The 20,455-nt window shown below is 41.3% G+C and overlaps 1 protein-coding gene across 1 annotated transcript in view; it reads right to left on the bottom strand.

The window, feature by feature from the left end:
• The window catches only part of LOC124039838 (cadherin-12-like), a 204,627-nt gene that overhangs the window by 11,539 nt on the left and 172,633 nt on the right, over positions 1-20,455 (bottom strand). The window contains exons 8-11 of the mRNA XM_046356286.1: positions 19,194-19,330; positions 15,098-15,219; positions 10,000-10,117; positions 8,327-8,578 (exon numbers count right to left, since the gene is read on the bottom strand). Coding sequence (XP_046212242.1) covers positions 8,327-8,578; positions 10,000-10,117; positions 15,098-15,219; positions 19,194-19,330 — 629 coding nt within the window. The remainder of the gene's footprint in view (positions 1-8,326; positions 8,579-9,999; positions 10,118-15,097; positions 15,220-19,193; positions 19,331-20,455) is intronic.

The following is a 20,455-nucleotide window of genomic DNA, read 5'->3' as shown; positions in this document are numbered from 1 at the left end:
AATGCATCCGGTTGATATCCCTTTAAATGGAGCGAAGGCAGGCTATGGAACAGAGAGCTTTCAGGAAAAACAGCAAATTGTATGCATATTCATGATTCTGGGCCTGAGAAATAGGCAGTTTCATTTTGGTACGTTTTTCATCCAAACATCAAAATACTGCCCCCTACACTCAACAGGTTAAGTCCTCTTGTTCACCTGACATAGAATTAGAATTCTTCACAATCAAATGCCGACCGCATAATCTACCAAGATAATTCTCTTCAATCATAATCACAGTGTATATTCCTCCCCAAGCAGACAAATCGACGGCCCTGAAAGAACTTCATTCGACTCTATGTAAACCGGAAACCACATATCCTGAGGCTGCATTTATTGTAGCTGGGGATTTTAACAAGTCTAATCTGAAAACAAAACAAAACCCTGGATCATTGTTATTCTAACTTCCGCGATGCAAATAAGGCCCTCCCCTGCCCTCCTTTCGGAAAAGCTGACCACGACTCCATTTTGTTGCTCCCAGCCTTTAGACAGAAACTAAAACAGGAAGCACCCATGCTCAGGTCTGTTCAATGCTGGTCCAACCAATCGGATTCCACGCTTCAAGATTGCTTCGATCACGTGGACTGGGATATGTTCCGCATAGTGTCGAACAACAACATTGATGAAAGCGCTGATTCGGTGAGCAAGTTTATTAGCAAGTGCATTGGTGATGTTGTACCCACAGCATCAAAGCGAGGACCGAGAGACTGAAAAACATCTTCTATCTCAAGGCCATCAGACTGTTAAACAGCCATCACTAACATTGAGTGGCTGCTGCCAACATACTGACTCAACTCTAGCCACTTTAAAAATGGAAAAATGTATGTAATAAATGTATCACTAGCCACTTTAAACAATGCCACTTTATATAATGTTTACATACCCTACTTTGCTAATCTTATATGTATATACTGTACTCTATAGCATCTACTGCATCTTGATGTAATAAATGTATCACTAGCCACATTAAACAATGCCACTTTATATCATGTTTACATACCCTACGTTACCTATCTCATATGTATATACTGTACTCTATACCATCTATTGCATCTTGCCTATGCTGTTCGGCCAACACTCTTTCATGTATGTTTATGTACATATTTTTATTCATTCCTTTACACTTGTGTGTATAAGGTAGTTTTTGTGAAATTGTTAGTTTAGATTTCATGTTAGATATTACTGCATGGTCGGAACTAGAAGCACAAGCATTTCGCTACTCTCGCATTAACATCCGCTAACCATGTGTATGTGACAAATAAAATTTGATTTGGCTGACCAGGCGGATACAGGAGTCCCATCGCCCAAACAGCTGGAAAGGCAGATGAAGGTTTCACTGGATTAGGAATCCCAGTTGTCAAGTATGTGTGGGCAAGGATAGCTCAATGCTCCCATACACTACACTATGCTTGTGCAGGCTTCTTTTCACTGACCACCTGCTTGACTGAACTGCCTAATGGCATGCATGAGTGGCTCATGACTCTTCGCATTCCCCTGATGAACAACTCATCAGCCACAATCATCAGTGATGGAGGGGGTGAGTGTAATTCTAAAACCTTTTGACCACTCTGTATTGGTCACGGGCACAGCCATACTTGACCAACACTGGAAAATAATTACACATTTTTACTGCCGTTCATCACACACACACCCTGGAAACTAGCTGCTATGAATGCAGATGAGCTTCTCTTTAAGTGGGATGAGTTTAATTAAGACAATACTCTGAAGATAAGTTTTACAGCCCTGACCTTTAGGGTCAAGTTAAAGCTTAAATCAGTCCGTGACCAAGGAGTACTGAGACAATGGGATTGGATGATGTTTTACGAGGTCAATCCAATTCGGGGGGGGCTCAGGCTCAACTCCGTCATTCCTATCCATCAAGGCTCATATCTCAGCACTCCATTAATACTTGTTCTGTAATTAAATCCTAGCCCCTTGAACAAGACACAGGAAGTGGCACTTCATTCTGCTCCCAATTTTCACGTCGACAAGTCTGCGAGGTCTGTGAGGATATTCTCATAATACATTGTTAAATGGATCACAATGGTTTGGAGAGCAGATCAAATCAACATTTTTGGCCACTTACTGTACACATATTTAGCAGATGTATTGCAGGTGTAGCGAAATGCTTGATTTCCTAGCTCCAACAGTACAGTAGTGTCTAACAATTCACAACTGTACACATACATCTAAAAGTAAAAGAATGCGAGTAAGAAATATATAAATATTAGATTGAGCAATGTCGGAATGGCCTTGAATAAAATGCAGTAGATTAGAATACAGTATATACATATGAGATGAGTAAATAATTATGTAAACATGATTTAAGTATTATTAAAGGTACTAGTGTTCCAGTACTAAAGTGGCCAGTGATTCCAAGTCTATGTATATAGGGCAGCAGCATCTAAGGTGCAAGGTTGCGTAACCGGGTGGAAGCTGTCTGGTGAAGGCTATTTGATAGTCTGGATGCTCTCAATGTTGCAGCAGAAGAACCTGAGGGGGAACAGGCTTTGTCGTGCTTCTTCACGACTGTCTTGGTGTGTTTGGACCATTCTAGTTTGTTGTTGATGTGGACACCAAGGAACTTGAAGCTCTCAACCTGTTCCTCTACAGTCCCATCAATACGAATGGGGGCATGCTCGGTGCTCCTTTTCCTGTAGTCCACAATCATCTCCTTAGTCTTGGTTATGTTGAGGGATAGGTTGTTATTCTGGCACCACCTGGCCAGGACTCTGACCTCCTCCCTATAGGCTGTCTCGTCGTTGTAGGTGATCAGGCCTACCACTGTTGTGTCGTCTGCAAACTTAATGATGGTGTTTGAGTCATGCCTGGCCATGCAGTCGTGGGTGAACAAGGAGTACAGGAGGGGACTGCGCACACACCATTGGGGAGCTCCAGTGTTGAGGATCAGCGTGGCAGATGTGTTTTGCTACCTACCCTCATCACCTGGGTGCGGCACGTCAGCAAGTCCAGGATCCAGTTGCAGAGGGAGGTGTTTAGTCCCAGCTAAGGAAGTTTAGTGATGAGCTTTGAGGGTACTATGGTGTTGAGCGCTGAGCTGTAGTCAATAGCATTTTCACATAGGTGTTCCTTTTGTCCAGGTGGGATAGGGCAGTGTGGAGTGCAATAGAGATTGCATCATCTACGGATCTGTTTGGGCGGTATGCAAATTGGAGTGGGTCTAGGGTTTCTGGGATAATAGTGTTGATGTGAGACATTACCAGCCTTTCAAAGCACTTCATGTCTACAGATGTGAGTGCTTCGGGTCTGTAGTCATTTCACAGGTTGCCTTTGTGTTCTTGGGCACAAGGACTATGGTGGTGTGCTTGAAACATGTTGGTATTACAGACTCATTTTAGGGACATGTTTAAACTGTCAGTGAAGACACCTGCCAGTTGGTCAGCACATGCCTGGAGCACACGTCCTGTTAATCTGTCTGGACCCGTATGTTGACCTGTTGAAAGGTCTTACTCACTTTGGCTACGGAGAGCGTGATCACACAGTCGTCCGGAACAGCTGATGCTCTCATGCATGCCTCAGTGTTTCTTGCCTCGAAGCGAGCATACAAGTGACTTAGCTCTTCTGGTAGGCTCGTGTCACTGGGCAGCTTGTGGCTGTCCTGCCCATTGTATTCTGTAATAGTTTGCAAGCCCTGCCACATCCGACGAGTGTCGGAGCCAGTGTAGCATGATGCAATCTAAGCCCTGTATTGACTCTTTGCCTGTTTGATGGTTCGTAGCACGGTATTGCGGGATTTCTTGAAAGCTTCCTGGTTATAGTTCTGCACCTTAAAAGATGCAGCTCTACCTTTTAGCTCAGTGCTATTGTTGCCTGTAATCCATGACTTATGGTTAAGGTATGTATGTACAGTCACTGTGGGGATGACGTCCTCGATGCACTTATTGATAAAGCCAGTGACCGATGTGATGTATTCCTCAATGTCATCGTAAGAATCCCGGAACATGTTCCAGTCTGTGATAGTAAAACAGTCCTGTAGTTTAGCATCTGCTTCATCTGATCACTTTTGTATAGACCGACTCACTGGTGCTTCCTGCTTTCATTTTTGCTTGTAAGCAGGAATCAGGAGGATAGAGTTGTGGTCGGATTTACCAAATGGAGGGCGAGGGAGACCTTTGTACGCATCTCTGTATGTGGAGTACAGATGATCTAGAATTTCTTTCCATCTGTTTGCACATTTAACATGTTGATAGAGATTTTGTAGAATTTATTTTAGTTTCCCTGCATAAAGTCTCCGGCCACTAGGAGCGTTGCCTCTGGGTGAGTGCTTTCCTGTTTGCTTATTTCCTTATACAGCTGACTGAGTGCGGTCTTAGTGCTAGTGGTAAATAAACAGCCACGAAAAGTGTAGCTGAGAACTCTCTAGGAAAGTAGTGTGGCCTGCTATTTAATCACAATATACTCTACTTCAGGCGAGCAAAATCTAGAGACTCCCTTAGATTTCATGATCCAGCTGTTGTTTAAAAATATGTATAGACCCCCCCCCCTCGTCTTACCGGAGTGTGCTGTTCTATCCTGCCGGTGCAGCGTGTATCCCGCTAGGTTCCAGACCCATATCAAACATCTCCAATCCAAAGTTAAATCCAGAATTGGCTTCCTATTTCGCAACAAAGCATCCTTCACTCATGCTGCCAAACATACCCTTGTAAAACTGACCATCCTACTAATCCTCAACTTTGGCGATGTCATTTACAAAATAGCCTCCAATACCCTACTCAACAAATTGGATGCAGTCTAACACAGTACAATCTGTTTTGTCACCAAAGCCCCATATACTAGAACCTTGGCGTATACAAGAACCTTGGCGTGATCCTGGACAACACCCTGTCGTTCTCAACCAACATCAAGGCGGTGGCCCGTTCCTGTAGGTTCATGCTCTACAACATCCGCAGAGTACGACCCTGCCTCACACAGGAAGCGGCGCAGGTCCTAATCCAGGCACTTGTCATCTCCCGTCTGGATTACTGCAACTCGCTGTTGGCTGGGCTCCCTGCCTGTGCCATTAAACCCCTTCAACTCATCCAGAACGCCGCAGCCCGTCTGGTGTTCAACCTTCCCAAGTTCTCTCACGTCACCCCGCTCCTCCGTTCTCAACACTGGCTTCCAGTTGAAGCTCGCATCCGCTACAAGACCATGGTGCTTGCCTACGGAGCTGTGAGGGGAACGGCACCTCAGTACCTCCAGGCTCTGATCAGGCCCTACACCCAAACAAGGGCACTGCGTTCATCCACCTCTGGCCTGCTCGCCTCCCTACCACTGAGGAAGTACAGCTCCCGCTCAGCCCAGTCAAAACTGTTCGCTGCCCTGGCCCCCCAATGGTGGAACAAACTCCCTCACGACGCCAGGACAGCGGAGTCAATCACCACCTTCCGGAGACAACTGAAACCCCACCTCTTTAAGGAATACCTAGGACAGGATAAGTAATCCCTCTCACCCCCCCTAAGTTTTAGATGCACTATTGTTAAGTGACTGTCCCACTGGATGTCATAAGGTGAATGCACCAATTTGTAAGTCGCTCTGGATAAGAGCGTCTGCTAAATGACTTAAATGTAAATGTAAATGATACTACCCACCATTGCGACCTGTACGCTCTCGTTGGCTGGCCCTTGCTTCATACTCTTCGCCAAACCCACTGGCTCCAGGTCATCTACAAGACCCTGCTAGGTAAAGTCCCCCCTTATCTCAGCTCGCTGGTCACCATAGCATCTCCCACCTGTAGCACACGCTCCAGCAGGTATATCTCTCTAGTCACCCCCAAAACCAATTATTTCTTTGGCCGCCTCTCCTTCCAGTTCTTTGCTGCCAATGACTGGAAAGAACTACAAAAATCTCTGAAACTGGAAACACTTATCTCCCTCACTAGCTTTAAGCACCAACTGTCAGAGCAGCTCACAGATTACTGCACCTGTACATAGCCCACCTATAATTTAGCCCAATCAACTACCTCTTTCCCTACTGTATTTTATTTATTTATTTTGCTCCTTTGCACCCCATTATTTTTATTTCTACTTTGCACATTCTTCCATTGCAAAACTACCATTCCAGTGTTTTACTTGCTATATTGTATTTACTTTGCCACCATGGCCCTTTTTTGCCTTTACCTCCCTTATCTCACCTCATTTGCTCACATCGTATATAGACTTGTTTATACTGTATTATTGACTGTATGTTTGTTTTACTCCATGTGTAACTCTGTGTCGTTGTATCTGTCGAACTGCTTTGCTTTATCTTGGCCAGGTCGCAATTGTATATGAGAACTTATTCTCAACTTGCCTACCTGGTTAAATAAAGGTGAAATAAAAATAAATTTCAAAAAGCTAAATATCCATGTCGTCATTCAGCCACGATTCCGGTAAGTTTTTGATGTCCAGTTGGTCGGATATTCGTACCTCGTCTAATTTATTGTCCTATGATTGCAAATTGGCAAGTAATGTTGACGGTAACGGCAGCTCTACTACTCGCATTCTGCGGGTCCTGATGAGGCATCCGGCTCTTCATCCTTTGTACCTGCGTCGCTTCCTCTTGCGAATAACTGGGATGTCGGACCTGCCGGGTATTTGGTGAATGTCATGTGAGTCTTGCTTGTTGTTGAGAAAATCTTTGTCTAATCCGAGGTGAGTAATCCGAGCTGTCTTGATATCCAGAAGCTCTTTTCTGCCGTAAGATACGGTTGCAGAAACATTATGTACAAAATAAGATGCAAAAAACCCCACATAAAAGCACAATTGGTTGGGCGCCTGTAAAACTGCTGCCATTTCTTCCCGGCAAAATTTTCAGATTTAGTTCTAGTGTAGTTCTTTGAGGGCAGTTGTGGTATCAGCTTGAGGGGGGAAATAACCGGCTGTGACTAAAATAATTATCTTCGGAGGTAATACGGTCGGCATTTGATTGTGAAGTATTCTAGGTCGGGTGAACAAAATAACTTGAGTTTCTGCATGTTATCACAATTACACCATGAATATGTAATCATGAAACATACCCCCCTGCCTTTCTTCTTCTCTGAGAGTTCTTTATTCCTGTCTGCGCAGTATACTGAGAACCCAGCTGGCTGTATGGATGGGGACAGTATATCCCGAGAGAGCCATGTTTCTGTGAAACAGTGTATGTTACAATCTTTGATGTCTCTCTGGCCGGAGATCCTTGCCCTGAGCTTGTCTACTTTATTATCCAGAGACTGAACGTTATTGAGTAATATACTTGGAAGTGATGGATGGTGTGCACGCCAAAATGTCTAATCTGAATCCCTCTTCTCCGCTGGCAGTGCTTTGGAGCAGCCGCTGGATTAATTCACTTGCCCTGCGGGGTGCGAACAAAGATTCCAACTCGTATTCCTGGTCGTAATGCTGGCGAGTTACCCTTGCTCTGATATCCCACCCAAAATTCTGTCTGTATGTAATAACACAAAAGAAAATCTAGGCTAATCATGTAAGAAATAACACAGAAAAAAAGGAAATACAGCAAAGTTGATTAGGAGCTAGAAGTTGAGCTGTCACATCTGTCAACCCCATCTGTGAACTAAATAGCCAGTGTGAGCTAATCTATCGGGCAGTGGCATCAGTTTCCCTGAGAGCTAAATTATTTTTGCCACCGGCCAAACCAACCAATACTATAGTTTTAGTAAGGCAAGTGGTTATGATTCGTCAGCATGTAGGGGTAAGGGTTGCATTACAGCTAGGGTTAGGGCTAGCCTTCTTAAGTGATGTTAATGTGGGTTTTTGTCCTGGGTTGTCTGTACAGTGACATACACCGATCTGTTACACAGTCATTACTCTAAATGACTCATCTAGTAGAATCCCTTAAGGCAAAACACACAAATTTCACATGTGAACTTGTGTGAAGTTAATGTGATAACAGGACAACATGTAAAACAACATGTAATAACATGAAACTACACGTGACATATTAGCAATTTTTAAGTGCTCCAAAAACATATGTTTTCACATGTGAAATTTCATGTTAAAGCATGTGTTTTTTTGTTTTAGGGATAACGATGCACAGAAAAAGGTTTATCAGAGTCCCTGTACTATGCCCCACTGGGAGAATTACACAGTCATAATTTAGTAGAACCTACCACAAGAGTAAATTACTCAATACTCACCCAGTAGAATGACAATACATTGACTATTGTGGTGGTTAATCTGGTTGTTAAGACACTGCTTTGTGGGAATGTTAGTGTTTTTGTGAACGTTTGTTCATGCTCTGGGTGGGCCTTACAAGGATAAACAGCATAACACAGTCAATTCTGACTAGGAGGAGCGAATAAATGACTCACCTAGTAGAATGACAATGCACAGGAGGATGGCTATCAGAGCCCCTGTACTCAGGCCCACCGGGAGGAAGATGGCCTCTGCGCTGCAGGTGAGGAGTGATCCGTCTGACTCGCAGCCACACACACGGATGGACAGGATGCCTGTGCTGCTTTGGACGGGGTAGCCGCTGTCCTGGATTACAACGGGCAGGAAGTAGATCTTCTGGGAACGCCGTCGAAAACCACTCTGCAGAGTCACTATCCCGGCTGTGTTATCTGGGACAGAAATAAACAAAACACCCGTTGTTTAACTATGGATGAATAGTAATATAGTCTTATTAAGGATATGGAACAAAGAAGCAGCCACTGTTAATAGTCTTATTTGGGATACACTAACCTATCACAATGAGACAATGAACCTGTGTTTTCTTGTGCATGTGTGCCTGTTGGAAATTACATCAGAAATGTTGTAAGTTGGTTGTTTTACTGTCCCATGTCATAAACAAGGCCGACCTGACATTACATCAGCCAGCATGTTGCCTCAGAAAACATTGCCTACGGGACAACATGGCAGCCTTACCCCCTATAACTGAGTGCTCTGGGAAACTGTTTGGTTTTGTTCATTCAGCTAACATTGCCTGTAAAGAAGAGTAAGGTAAGTATGTACTCAGAAAGTAAGGTGGTGTTGGGGCTGGTGCTGCAGCAGGTGTGAAGTTGGTCAGAGGAATAGACCTAGACAGTGTTTCTCAGGAACGAGGCGATGTGTCAGCTTGGACCAGCCCCAAACCTGTCCACTGGGTCTAGACTGTCTGACCCCTGTCAGGATTGGTTTGTTCGTCTGACAAGGCCTGTGACTTTTTCCTGACAGGGGTTCAAGGTGTCAAAAAATACTTTCAATTTCATGCACAGACTATGGGCTCTGGTCAAAAGTAGTGCACCATGAAGGGAAAAGGTTGCCATTTGGGATGCCATCTGTATTTCTTCTCCTTTCTCCTGCTTTGCTAGACTTCGCCAATGGTGATTTAAATGCCTTGTCCCTGCATATCAGATCTCACCCCTGTATCTGGAGATTGTGTCTGTTGGCAATGTGATGGCAGGGCAAAAAGCTGTGAGATACTGTGTCCAAAAAGTAAAACTGGATCAGAGGTTCAAGCCAGGTCTCTCTTCAACGTTGAGAAATGCATTAGTTTCCACAGCTTCATACTGCAATAGGTCACAGTCACACTCGTTTTTACCCTCCTTTGCATGTTAGACTTCCAAGGCTGTGTTTCACAATATCCCCATTGGAAAGAGACACCATACCTTTCTGAGAATATACTATATGACAACATCAATTCTATAGAATTGACACAACAGTACACATTTTTCTACATTTATAATAATCACAAATCAATTATATTACACAGTTGACTCCCAATGATGGTAATGGCCATGGCTCCTGCACAAAATGACTAGAAATATATATTATTTTGCTTGGATATGTAAGATAACACTGTATATCAGGTCCTCACAAAAACACAAGGTACTCACAACACAAGTCTAAAGGTTAAAGCCTGTGACCTTGTTGCAGGTGTTATGATGGATGCACTGTATCACCTAGAAATATGTTAGATGCTGTCATCAATACTTCTTCACTATCAGGACTACTTTTTCTTCCTCACTGGCATAGTGTCAGAAACCTGGTCAAGATAACTCACTTCCAAAGTCTCGGATAGTGAAGTTCTTGTTGTTGATGTCCTTCTCTGATGGTTTGAAGGAGAACTTATGACCATTTTGAGGCAGATCCTGGTCCTTTGCACTGAAGGTTTGAATTACCTGAGAGAGAAACATTTTTTACATTAAACTGGCACACTGCCCCACCCCCCCTTTTTTTTCCCTCACTCCGTTACAATCTACATGTGGATAATGTGAGTATTTTTTTCCTGGCTGGCTAGGCCAAATATGACTGAAAACAAAGCCACTAATTAAAGGTTGGATCACAGGTGCGCTTTAAGAATATTTTTTACCAATGATGATGATTCATTGAAACATTCCAACAAGTATTTAGGTAGATAGTTACCAACACATCAAATAATCTGTTTTGCGATTGTCCTAGTTTCTGTGTATAAGAAACACGTTTTAATTTACCTTAAATATACCTGAGGGAGAAATAGTAATGATTTGTTCTCGGCTGCAGAATGCATTTGGAATTTTAATATACAGAGGTAGTTTTATATTTTTCTAGTTATTTTATATACAATACACTCACACTGTTGGGACATTAGGTTATACTTTAAGTTATGTGACTCAAAGTTACATTAAGGAGTTTTTTTCTACATATTTCTTTGACTGGCAACAATATTAAAAACATGCAGCTTTTTCTCAGAGTGAACATACTGTATTCCCCTGACCACTCCCATGAACACACAATGAATCATAGAAACAGAAACAATTGAAATCAAATTAAGAATGCAGTTTTTATTATTCTAAATCTTTGCAACAATAAAGCCTTGTTTTATTATCACTGTGTAATGGCCAAAACCTGGACACAAAGCGATCTATACATTCGTGTGACCTGAACAGGGACATATCCGTAAGAGAAAATGAATTAAACATTGTTTCTAGATGCACATATTCTAATTATGTTGTGTTTTACTTGTCTAAGGGCAACAGGGGGTAATGGATTCCTGTCACAGTCGATCAATGCACAGAGCTATGATCTCAATGGGAGGTTGTTTAGCCTCGTCTCTCATTCTCTCTTCGCCTCTACTTGCCTCGAAACACTCCTCTTCCCTAATCTACTCTGCTCTCCTCTGTGTGGCTTCAGTTTGGGATGATAGCCCCTTGCTTCACTCTACCCTCTTAATTTTAGAATGCATTCAGATACATGTAATTGTGTTTTTGATAATAGAGAGATTTCTTATTTTCTCTTTTTAATCCATTTCACTGAGAATACACAAACAGTGTGTTTGTCCAAGTCCATTAGCTGTGAAAGAACAGAACCTTTATCCTGCATTGCCTACACCTGAAATTGTTATATGTCCTAAGGCAAACATCTCTGTTTAAAGACGTCATATTATATGCCTTCTGCATAGACTTCCTTGCTGCTTTCAAATGGAAATATGTATCTTTTGTTTTTCTCACCTGAATACATCCCTGGTTTACTGTTCAGGGGAGGTTGGTATTTTGGTATTTGGTATTTTATTAGGATCCCCATTAGCTGTTGCAAAAGCAGCAGCTACTCTTCCTGGGGTCCACAAAAAACATGAAACATAATACAGAATGACATAATACAGAACATCAATAGACAAGAACAGCTCAAAGACAGAACTACATACATTGCTGCTGCACAGTGTGATTTGCTTCAGAATACCTGTACTGCACTGTAAGTGCTTTGTCTGTTCTTTGGCAGGCAATTTGAGGGGGGCTAATCATCGAAGGGTATGATGGCTCTTACAACAGAAGACCTGCAATTCTTTATCACCAACCAGCTGTGAGTAACAGCTGGTGGAATCTTCCTGTTAAAAGTACTAGTATGGAAAGCAAGGAGCCAAACGGATATTATTCTCTGAGGGAGAAGAATGTTAAGTTAAGTGTACATCTTGGCGATGGTTAATACTAGAGTTCCTGAAAATAGTTAGATCTAATGTTGTAGGGTTGAGGTCAAGATTAGAAGTGGTAATCACCAGATCTGAAAAATGTGTAACTAATATATCATTAAAATAAAGGTTCATTGAGCAAGGCATGACCCACTCTGCACACCACATCATTTCAATGTGGATAATTGGGTAATACTTGGTTGAGACAATTCTAACCTATAGTCACCCACTCAAAAAGTGTGTTTCATTTCCAATGTATAATCACAATGCTTTCAGCCATCTAAAAGCATAACCAAAATCCATTGGAAAAAATGTCAGATTTCTGGTTGTCACCCAAATGTCTATCACTGTACTTTCAATCATTTAAAAGCACAGCAAAGTTCAAATGGGAATAGAATTTCAGATATGTTGTTTATTTACACAACAGATTAATGTGGTATCACCGTGCTTCATCTAATAGTGGAACCAAATTACCTTGATTGCAGTTCAGAATACATTGAAAGTACGTGGTGCAAGTGATCAATGCAGTTTGAGTTTCTGTACAGATTATTACTGCAAATGTGAAGATCTACACAGACCTGCGACGACCTATGCATGCTTTCTTCAAAATGCAGACTTTATATGATTAGCTACATAAGACGAAATATATAATTACAGTAACCTCAAAATGTGGCCATGGATGTGTTACTCATTTCAAGGATGAATGTTACATTTGTTTGTAAAATAGCCTTAACTTTAAGCTGTTTACTGTGTTACAAAAGCAATTCAGGGTTCAAGCAGCGAAGCTGCGTGAAACTCGATTCTACTTGTTGACATTGCTTATTAGGGGTTCCAGGATAGCATCTCAAGCAACATGGCCGCTACTGACCAATAAACATTGACGTGGGCGTGGTCTTGGTCATAAATACATATAACTCTGACGCGGATAATTGTATTGTAACAAAACTTTATACACATGTACCAAACAAGACTCAACATATATAAGCACATTCAGATCATCCATACTGTGGTGCTATAACAGGCACATGTTTATATCTTCTGATCTGTTAGACTCAGTATAATGAAATTTGGCACATATGCTCAGGGATATATATCTAGCTAACCTGTAAAGTATGGTCACATGGCACTGCTTGACAGGAAAACACATTAATGCAAGCTTATTTGGCTCATAGTTGTCATATTGTTTAAAGATGTGCATCTATAGATGCTATATACTACATTTGGTGACGATCTGTCCAGCGGTTTTGTTTTAAAGAAGCCAAGGTCTTAAAAATATTGTCCAAAATACAATAAATTAGTATTGCATGATCTGTATGATTTTGAGTTCTGCTAATTGGTAATCATGGTAAGGAATGCGTAAGTAGCTTATCCAAGGGCGATGTTTATAATTTGTCCTGATGATGTCAAAGTCGGTCCACAGGTTGAACCCCGACAATGCTGCTTGCAGCTATATTATTGAATTGTGTTTGGTTAACAACTCAACGAAGTAGAAACATTTCAAGCAGATGTATCTAATGCTTGGATAGTTTCAGCTGAGCCACTGGCTTAATCCCATTCTTTAAACTTGTATTTTTGGTTGAGTTGGAGATATGAATCCAACATATAATGTGTTAAATTGTCGACAAGTTAGTAGGCTATTTAGTGTAATTCAAAAATGATTTAGAATTGTGTTTGGTTGTCAAATCAGCAAAATATCAACATTTCAAGGAAATGTGTCTTCGTTGTTGATAGTTCCATCTGTGCCACTGACTTAGCCTGCTTTACTTCCAGTCTGTCTACAAATTAATAATTGAAATGTTGGATTCATTTCTCCATCAACCAAAAATATAAGTTAAAGCGTAAGACTAAATCAAATCAAACTTTAAATGTATTCAAAATTATATGATTTAGTCCTATTCTTTAACTTAGATTTTTGGTTGAAATGGAGACTTGAATCCAACATTTCAATTATTCATTTGTAGAAAAACTGGATTTATAGCCAGTGGCACAGGTGGAACTATCCAAGCAGAAGATACATCTCCTGCAAATGTTGATATTTGGTTGCGTTGACAAACAAACACAATTCAATATCACTAAATATCATTACATTTGAAATCAACCTTAGCTTGAAACCCTGGGCCTATTGGATTATCTATTTTTAGGTTTAGGTTGAATTGAAGCAATAGCTGTTGATGACATTCTTAGTGCTATATTGGTCTAAATGCTATCATTGATGATACATGAGTGATAAAGTATGGTCACATGGAATTTGCTCTGTTAAACCTACCCTTTGGAATGAATTCAATAGCAATAGTGAATCTATTTCATTTTTAAGTGATCTCGCAACAATCCTTCTCACTATAGCACATCAGTCATACTCAGTGATATCATAGCTAAGCCGGGCTTGGTTAAATCCCTGGATGTGAGACCAAAGGGTAGCTGAAGATATATCAATTCTCCAGTAGAAGGTGCTGCCCAGCCTACTGTTATTTTTCTGAAAGTGGATATAATGTTAAAGATCTGATGTTGTTCTAAAGGTACAAATTAAATATATTTCATACAAGGTTTTTCTAGATTGAAATCTAGTTACCATGTTGACATGATACTGTGGTTGAAATTTTACCCTTAAAACACAGTTCACGTTGTCTTTTCGGAAATCCATATGTAATATCTAAGTAGAGTCCACATCAAAATTAGTTGACAAATTACTTTGAGACCACATTGATTCAACCAGTTTGTACCCAGTGGGAAGTAAGGATAATGCATCTTTAGTGTGTGACGGAAAGGTCTTTCTAGCTATTCGGTAAATCCCCAAAGGGACTCTCTGTCGGCACACTAACTGCATGTAGATGTTTGCTAATATACTAATTTGTAGGCACGGGTGGTTTACAATGTGCACATGCAGAGACTCCCCTGCATCCAAATAAATCATCTGAATGTACACTTGCTTGCTGATGAACAAAGCACGCCCAACCCCTCCATTAGCTGAAATAAAGCAGATGGTTTTAGCATTATGCAAAACTCTGATACAATGATACCAGTGATATGCATGGCAATGAGCTTTTGTTTTATATGATTTATTTTAAATAAAAAAATTAAAGCCTATTGCACACAGCTGAATATGAATTGTTAATGGTTCTTTGTACCGCTGTAGGCCCTGGTCAAAAGTAGTGCAGTACATATGGTGCCATTTGGGACATAGCTTTTGGGACTCATATACACACACACACTCACTTACCTGGCCTACTTTGGCATTTTCACACACAAAGCTCTCGTAAGGGATGGCTAGTTCAGGGGAAAATTCATTGACATCCAGTACATGAATGGTGACAGCCACTCTACTGGTCAGCACCGGGCTATCTGAGGAGTAAAATCACACAACAAACAACAATGAGCATAACAATTACAAATGCTTCTAGTTAATGAGTTTATTGTGCTTGCCTATGGGTTAGTTAGTGTAAGAAGAGGGAAAACAGAGTGTTAGATTATACAATTCCCTATTGATTATACAACCCTGACATCATGTGGTTGTATAATGCACTGCAGTCTTAGGATTCTCAGATGCCTCAAAAGTATCCATGTATTGCAGAATAAATACAAAGTCAATATCTTAAAATAAATATGTTCTTTCAGTATTCTAAAAACAGAAGACTATATTCCATGAACAATAAACACAGTATGATTGAACATTTATAGCTACACTTGGTTCTACCCATTAGTTGTGTACAGATTGCGCAAACCATTCTCCCTCAGACTTCTGCTATGGGCTCCAGCTTAAACTGCTGTTGAAATGCAAGTCACATATTAATGACATTGCTGAAACTCCCTAGAGGAGCAGTTACCGGAATCTCTGCTTTTGAAACAATATTTCTATACAGCTATGGCACAAGGGGGAAATGTCTTCTTTGTATTCAGAGGCAGAAGTGAAGGTAAACTTTATGGATGTGAAGTGGGGGGGGGTAGGCTATGCTTTGCAGTGCAGGCTTATAGGGAAGGGAGCGGTGGATGGCCCTCCTCCCCTCCACAGGGGAATTGAAGATGCAGCTAGGGCTCAGCCAGAGACCTGTGTGCGACCTTGATGGAAAAAGCAATCTTCCTCACAGAAAAGAAACGACACTGAGTACGGGATTTGCTGCTTTCCGCACTGATCGCCACCCCTAACACTGATACTCCTCTGGCAGAGATGTTGGACATTGCGCATCTCTCTCTCTCTCTCTCTCTCTCTCTCTCTCTCTCTCTCTCTCTCTCTCTCTCTCTCTCTCTCTCTCTCTCTCTCTCTCTCTCTCTCTCTCTCTCTCTCTCTCTCTGTGATATTGTATCTGAAGGTCCTCTGGTTTTCTCTTGGCCCTCTGACGCAGAACAATGAGGAACTATTTTCCATGAAAGGTGCATTGTGTCCTTCCAGGAATGAAGAGTTGTAGACCTATTGTATTATAGACTGTGTTGATAATCAAATAGAGGTCACTAAATGGTATGTATATCATTCATGAAACTGCAAGGGGGAAACCTCAACCTATCCAATGATTTATATATACTAGATGGTATATAGGGGGCACTGTGTTGAATCCACTGCGCCTCCATCTTGGTACTCCCCCACCAGTGTAAAAAATATTGTGGAAGCTATAGAAATGCAGTTATTTATGTGCACATTAGTTTTTAGCACATTCCATTATATTCTGTCAGATAAACATAAAATGTCAAATATATACAAATAATTTCCTTGAACCTCTATGGGATTGGTGTCCTGGGATGTGAAGAGTGTGCAAAGCAGTCATCAAGGCAAAGGGTGGCTACGTTGAAGGATCTCAAATAAAAAATATATTAGGATTTGTTTAACACTTTTTTGGTTACTACATGATTCCATATGTGTTATTTCATAGTTTTGATGTTTTTACTATTATTCTACAGTGTAGACTGTAATAATTTGTTATCACTGTGAGCCCCTTATGCATGTTTGGTCTCCAATCATATTTTAATCCACATAGTGGGAACATAACAAAACATAGCACACAGACACACATCTAAGAAGAATCACACAGGGCCCATACCAGCCATTACAGGAGCCACTGTAAAACGCTCTGTCAGGCTCTAAGGTCTCACAACTGATCTTAAGTCAAATGTTTGGAGATACAAAACTGTAGTCCCAGGGAGAGCCCAGGTTTATCTATAATGGACACCAAGTGTCCAGGCATTCTATAGCATCCAACACCGTTACGTTTCCTATAAACACTGGACACAAGTGTATTCCGCTCACAAGTCAACGACCTCTCTCGGAATTTAGGCTCTCAGAGGGGAAAGCTAGGTGGATGTAGGTGTGTTAGTGAGGGGAATAAAGGTGCCTGAATCTTCCCAGCTGAAACAGTTCGGAAAAGTGATGCTTTTGTTCGTTTTGGACTTTGTACGGGCAGACAATTTTTTTTAAATCAAGGACAGCCGATGTTCAGGAGCCGAAGTCTACGCCCCTTTGTCCATGATTGGTCAACTGTAGGGGTAGGCAAGTTTCTTCTTCATGATTCAGCCTGAAACTCAGTGTGCATTTAAGATTATGAACGACAACTTCAAGCATTGATTGACGAGGAGGTGCAGAAGTACCTGCACCTCTACAATTCTAGCCATGCATTATATGAAGACCACCATGCCAATTCATGGAGAGAGATTGTGGAGACGCTGGGGTCCGACCCAAATACTTTTTCACAAAAGTGGTGTAGGGTTTACGGCAAGTTCCTCAAGGCAACAAAAACAAACAAGGGCTGCAGTGGAGATGCCGGTGGAAAGGCTACTCCAGAAATGTTGATACAGCTTCCATGGCTTATTCGGCATGTGAAGCATTGGAAGACTGAAAGCAAAATGCCGTATTCACCAGGTATGTTGTTGTATTTTGAGTCTGACAGGTGAACAGGGAAAGAAGGATGGAGGGATGTGAGAGGTATGTGTGCAAAAAGGATATCCCATGATCCCCAATCGCTGATTCACATGTTGAGTATGATGGCTGAGCCTCCATCACCCCCACATTCCCCCACCCATATCCCTCCATCCATCCACCTCTCCATCACTCCACCCCCCCACCACTCCGTCCCTCCATCCCTCCATTACTGCAATGAATCCAGAAACATAAATTCGAATTTCATCGCCACCCACCGCGAAGTGACTAATGCCAGTTTCCAAGGCGATAAAAGCAGCTCAACTTTTAATGGCCCTTATTTTACAGTCCGTTCTAATGAATATACAGCGTGGATAATTTTGATTGAGCACCAGCCTGCCTCCCAGATAATGACTTTGATGGCTCTTAGCAGATTTGATGACTTGATGACGATGGATTTGCTTATTTATCTGGAAATTTGCTCCACTTTTCTTCATAAAAATATATAATTAGTCTGATGGCAGCTCTTAAATTCACAGTGAGTGTAAATTACCTCTTAAATCAACACTGCAGGGCTCTCCATCATTAATATATATGTACCTCTTTTTTTGTGGCGTGACTGAAAACATAGACTTTCTTGATCATTGTCAACATAAGATCATTCAAGCAAGAACATTTTGATCTTAAAGACATGCTCTGGAACTTTGCCGACTAGTAAGTCTTTTTTTAAACCTCCCACTTTGGGCTGGATGTGTCAGTGTGTAGTTCATTTATGCCAAATCTATTTTCAGAATTAATGTTTTACCTCAATAAGCCATGACATCCCTAGTTTAAAAGAGAATGTTTTCTGGAAGCTGTACGGCACCGTTTTCCCTCCATTTTCCCCCACATGGGCCAGCCCCCTAGCAATTACCCAAGCAATTCGAGTTTCAGCCAATGATCTTGAGCCCCTCGCCATTTGAGTGACATCTAGCAAGATGCATACACAGCAGAGCGAGAGAGCAATGACGCGATGCACATATCTGCACATACAGTATGTGACCTAGTACGCAATTTGTTGGCAATCATTTTTGGCTCGTGAACTCTGCTTTCACATCTACTGGCTAAAAAAAGATACAAAAGTACCAGTGAATCTCTTTAAAATATCATGAATAAGAAACCTTGAATTGGAAGGCAGTTAAAAACATTTTTACGGTAGAGCATTAAAAGGTAGAGAGGGTAAAGAATGAAGAGAAGGACAGAGAGAGAGTTTCAGAGACAGTTAAGGTGGGTACGGCCAGAGGAAACAATGTCCTGATCAAACAAGCTCCGGGGGAGCCATCGAGCTTTACGGTTGCCAATAAACGACTCAAACAAAATGAGATTGACTATTGACTTGATTGAAACCTCCTTAAATCTGTCACACAGATTTCAAAAGACAAAGGCGGCAGTGATACCGGCATGAATCGTGATCTATCTGTTGTCACATACTTACTAAGTTTGGTGGCCACAATGGTGATATTGTGCTGGGCGATATGTTCTCTGTCCAGTAGTTCGTTTGTGGAAATCGTTCCCTCCACTGGATCAATGTCAAAGTAGCTGTCCAGGTCACTCTTCCAGTCGATGGAATACCTAATAAAACATTTGGTAAATTAGGCAATTTCCCACACGAGGGTAGCATGGAATTCATTTCCCCCATGGGCAAATATATAGAATTAGGTGTAATATATTCAACCAGGGATTGCATCCTAAACTGCACCATATTCCCTATATCTCCCTATGGGCCCTGGACAAATGTAATGCACTATATAAGGAATAGGGTTCCATTTGAGAGGCAGAGAGGTAATGTTTATTACTCATACACTGAGGGCATTTCCACAAAATGGGCTGTGGTAAGCAGCATACATCACAATTGAGTAACGGTGGCGCATGTGTCTTGGTTATGCTGACTAAATATTTTTTTTGGAGTGACACAACATGCACAGTCTTTTAAAGAAACATTGCTCTAGACATGTACTTTCAATAAGGGTTAAGGACCACTGAAAGCAGCATCATCATTAAGATGTAGGCTACACAACGTTACCACAAAGATGCAAGCTGATCAACGTATCGTTTTCAAACCAAAGAGGGATTTGTTGATTACTAAAGAGGCTTTTGTTAGTAATTGAAGAGGCATTTGTTATTGATGTTGCTGCATGGCAAAATTGATATGTTCAGCCAATGATTTGTCTTCCGGTTATTGCAACGTGGTCGACTTGGACCTAAACAATGTCTTTCTCAAATATTCTTTCTGTAAACTTGGTACTCTTTGTATGGCGCTATACTGTGCTTAGTATTGTTATATATTGGTAGCACAGTTCTCCAACAGCTTGTAAAAAGGCAGTTTGGCCTGAATTTTCATATCTGTTTCTCATCATGTCTGATACGTGCAGAACCTGTTCTAACCAGATAACATGTTTTATAGTCAAACATCCAATTATCCTAGCCCTCTCTTTAACCCTGTTTAGTTGAATGCCTTGAAGTAGACTTGATCTAGCCAGAACCGTTCAGTGTTAGGTCTACTTTCTTTGATGAATATTACACTAGAACTCTGATCACTGGTTCAAAGGGAAGAATGCTTGTAAATTCATCCTTAGGGCATGACCATATTTTCTAGTTGAATCTCAACCTGCCTATTTTTTTTAAACAATCTCCCTTCTGAAATGCTACTTTTGAGATATCCTTTGTAATTGTTAGTGTGCAAATATGGCATTACTT

The sequence above is a fragment of the Oncorhynchus gorbuscha genome, linkage group LG07, assembly GCF_021184085.1.
Source record: "Oncorhynchus gorbuscha isolate QuinsamMale2020 ecotype Even-year linkage group LG07, OgorEven_v1.0, whole genome shotgun sequence".
Classification (NCBI taxonomy): Eukaryota; Metazoa; Chordata; class Actinopteri; order Salmoniformes; family Salmonidae; genus Oncorhynchus; species Oncorhynchus gorbuscha.
This window is presented reverse-complemented; position numbering and strand designations above follow the sequence as displayed.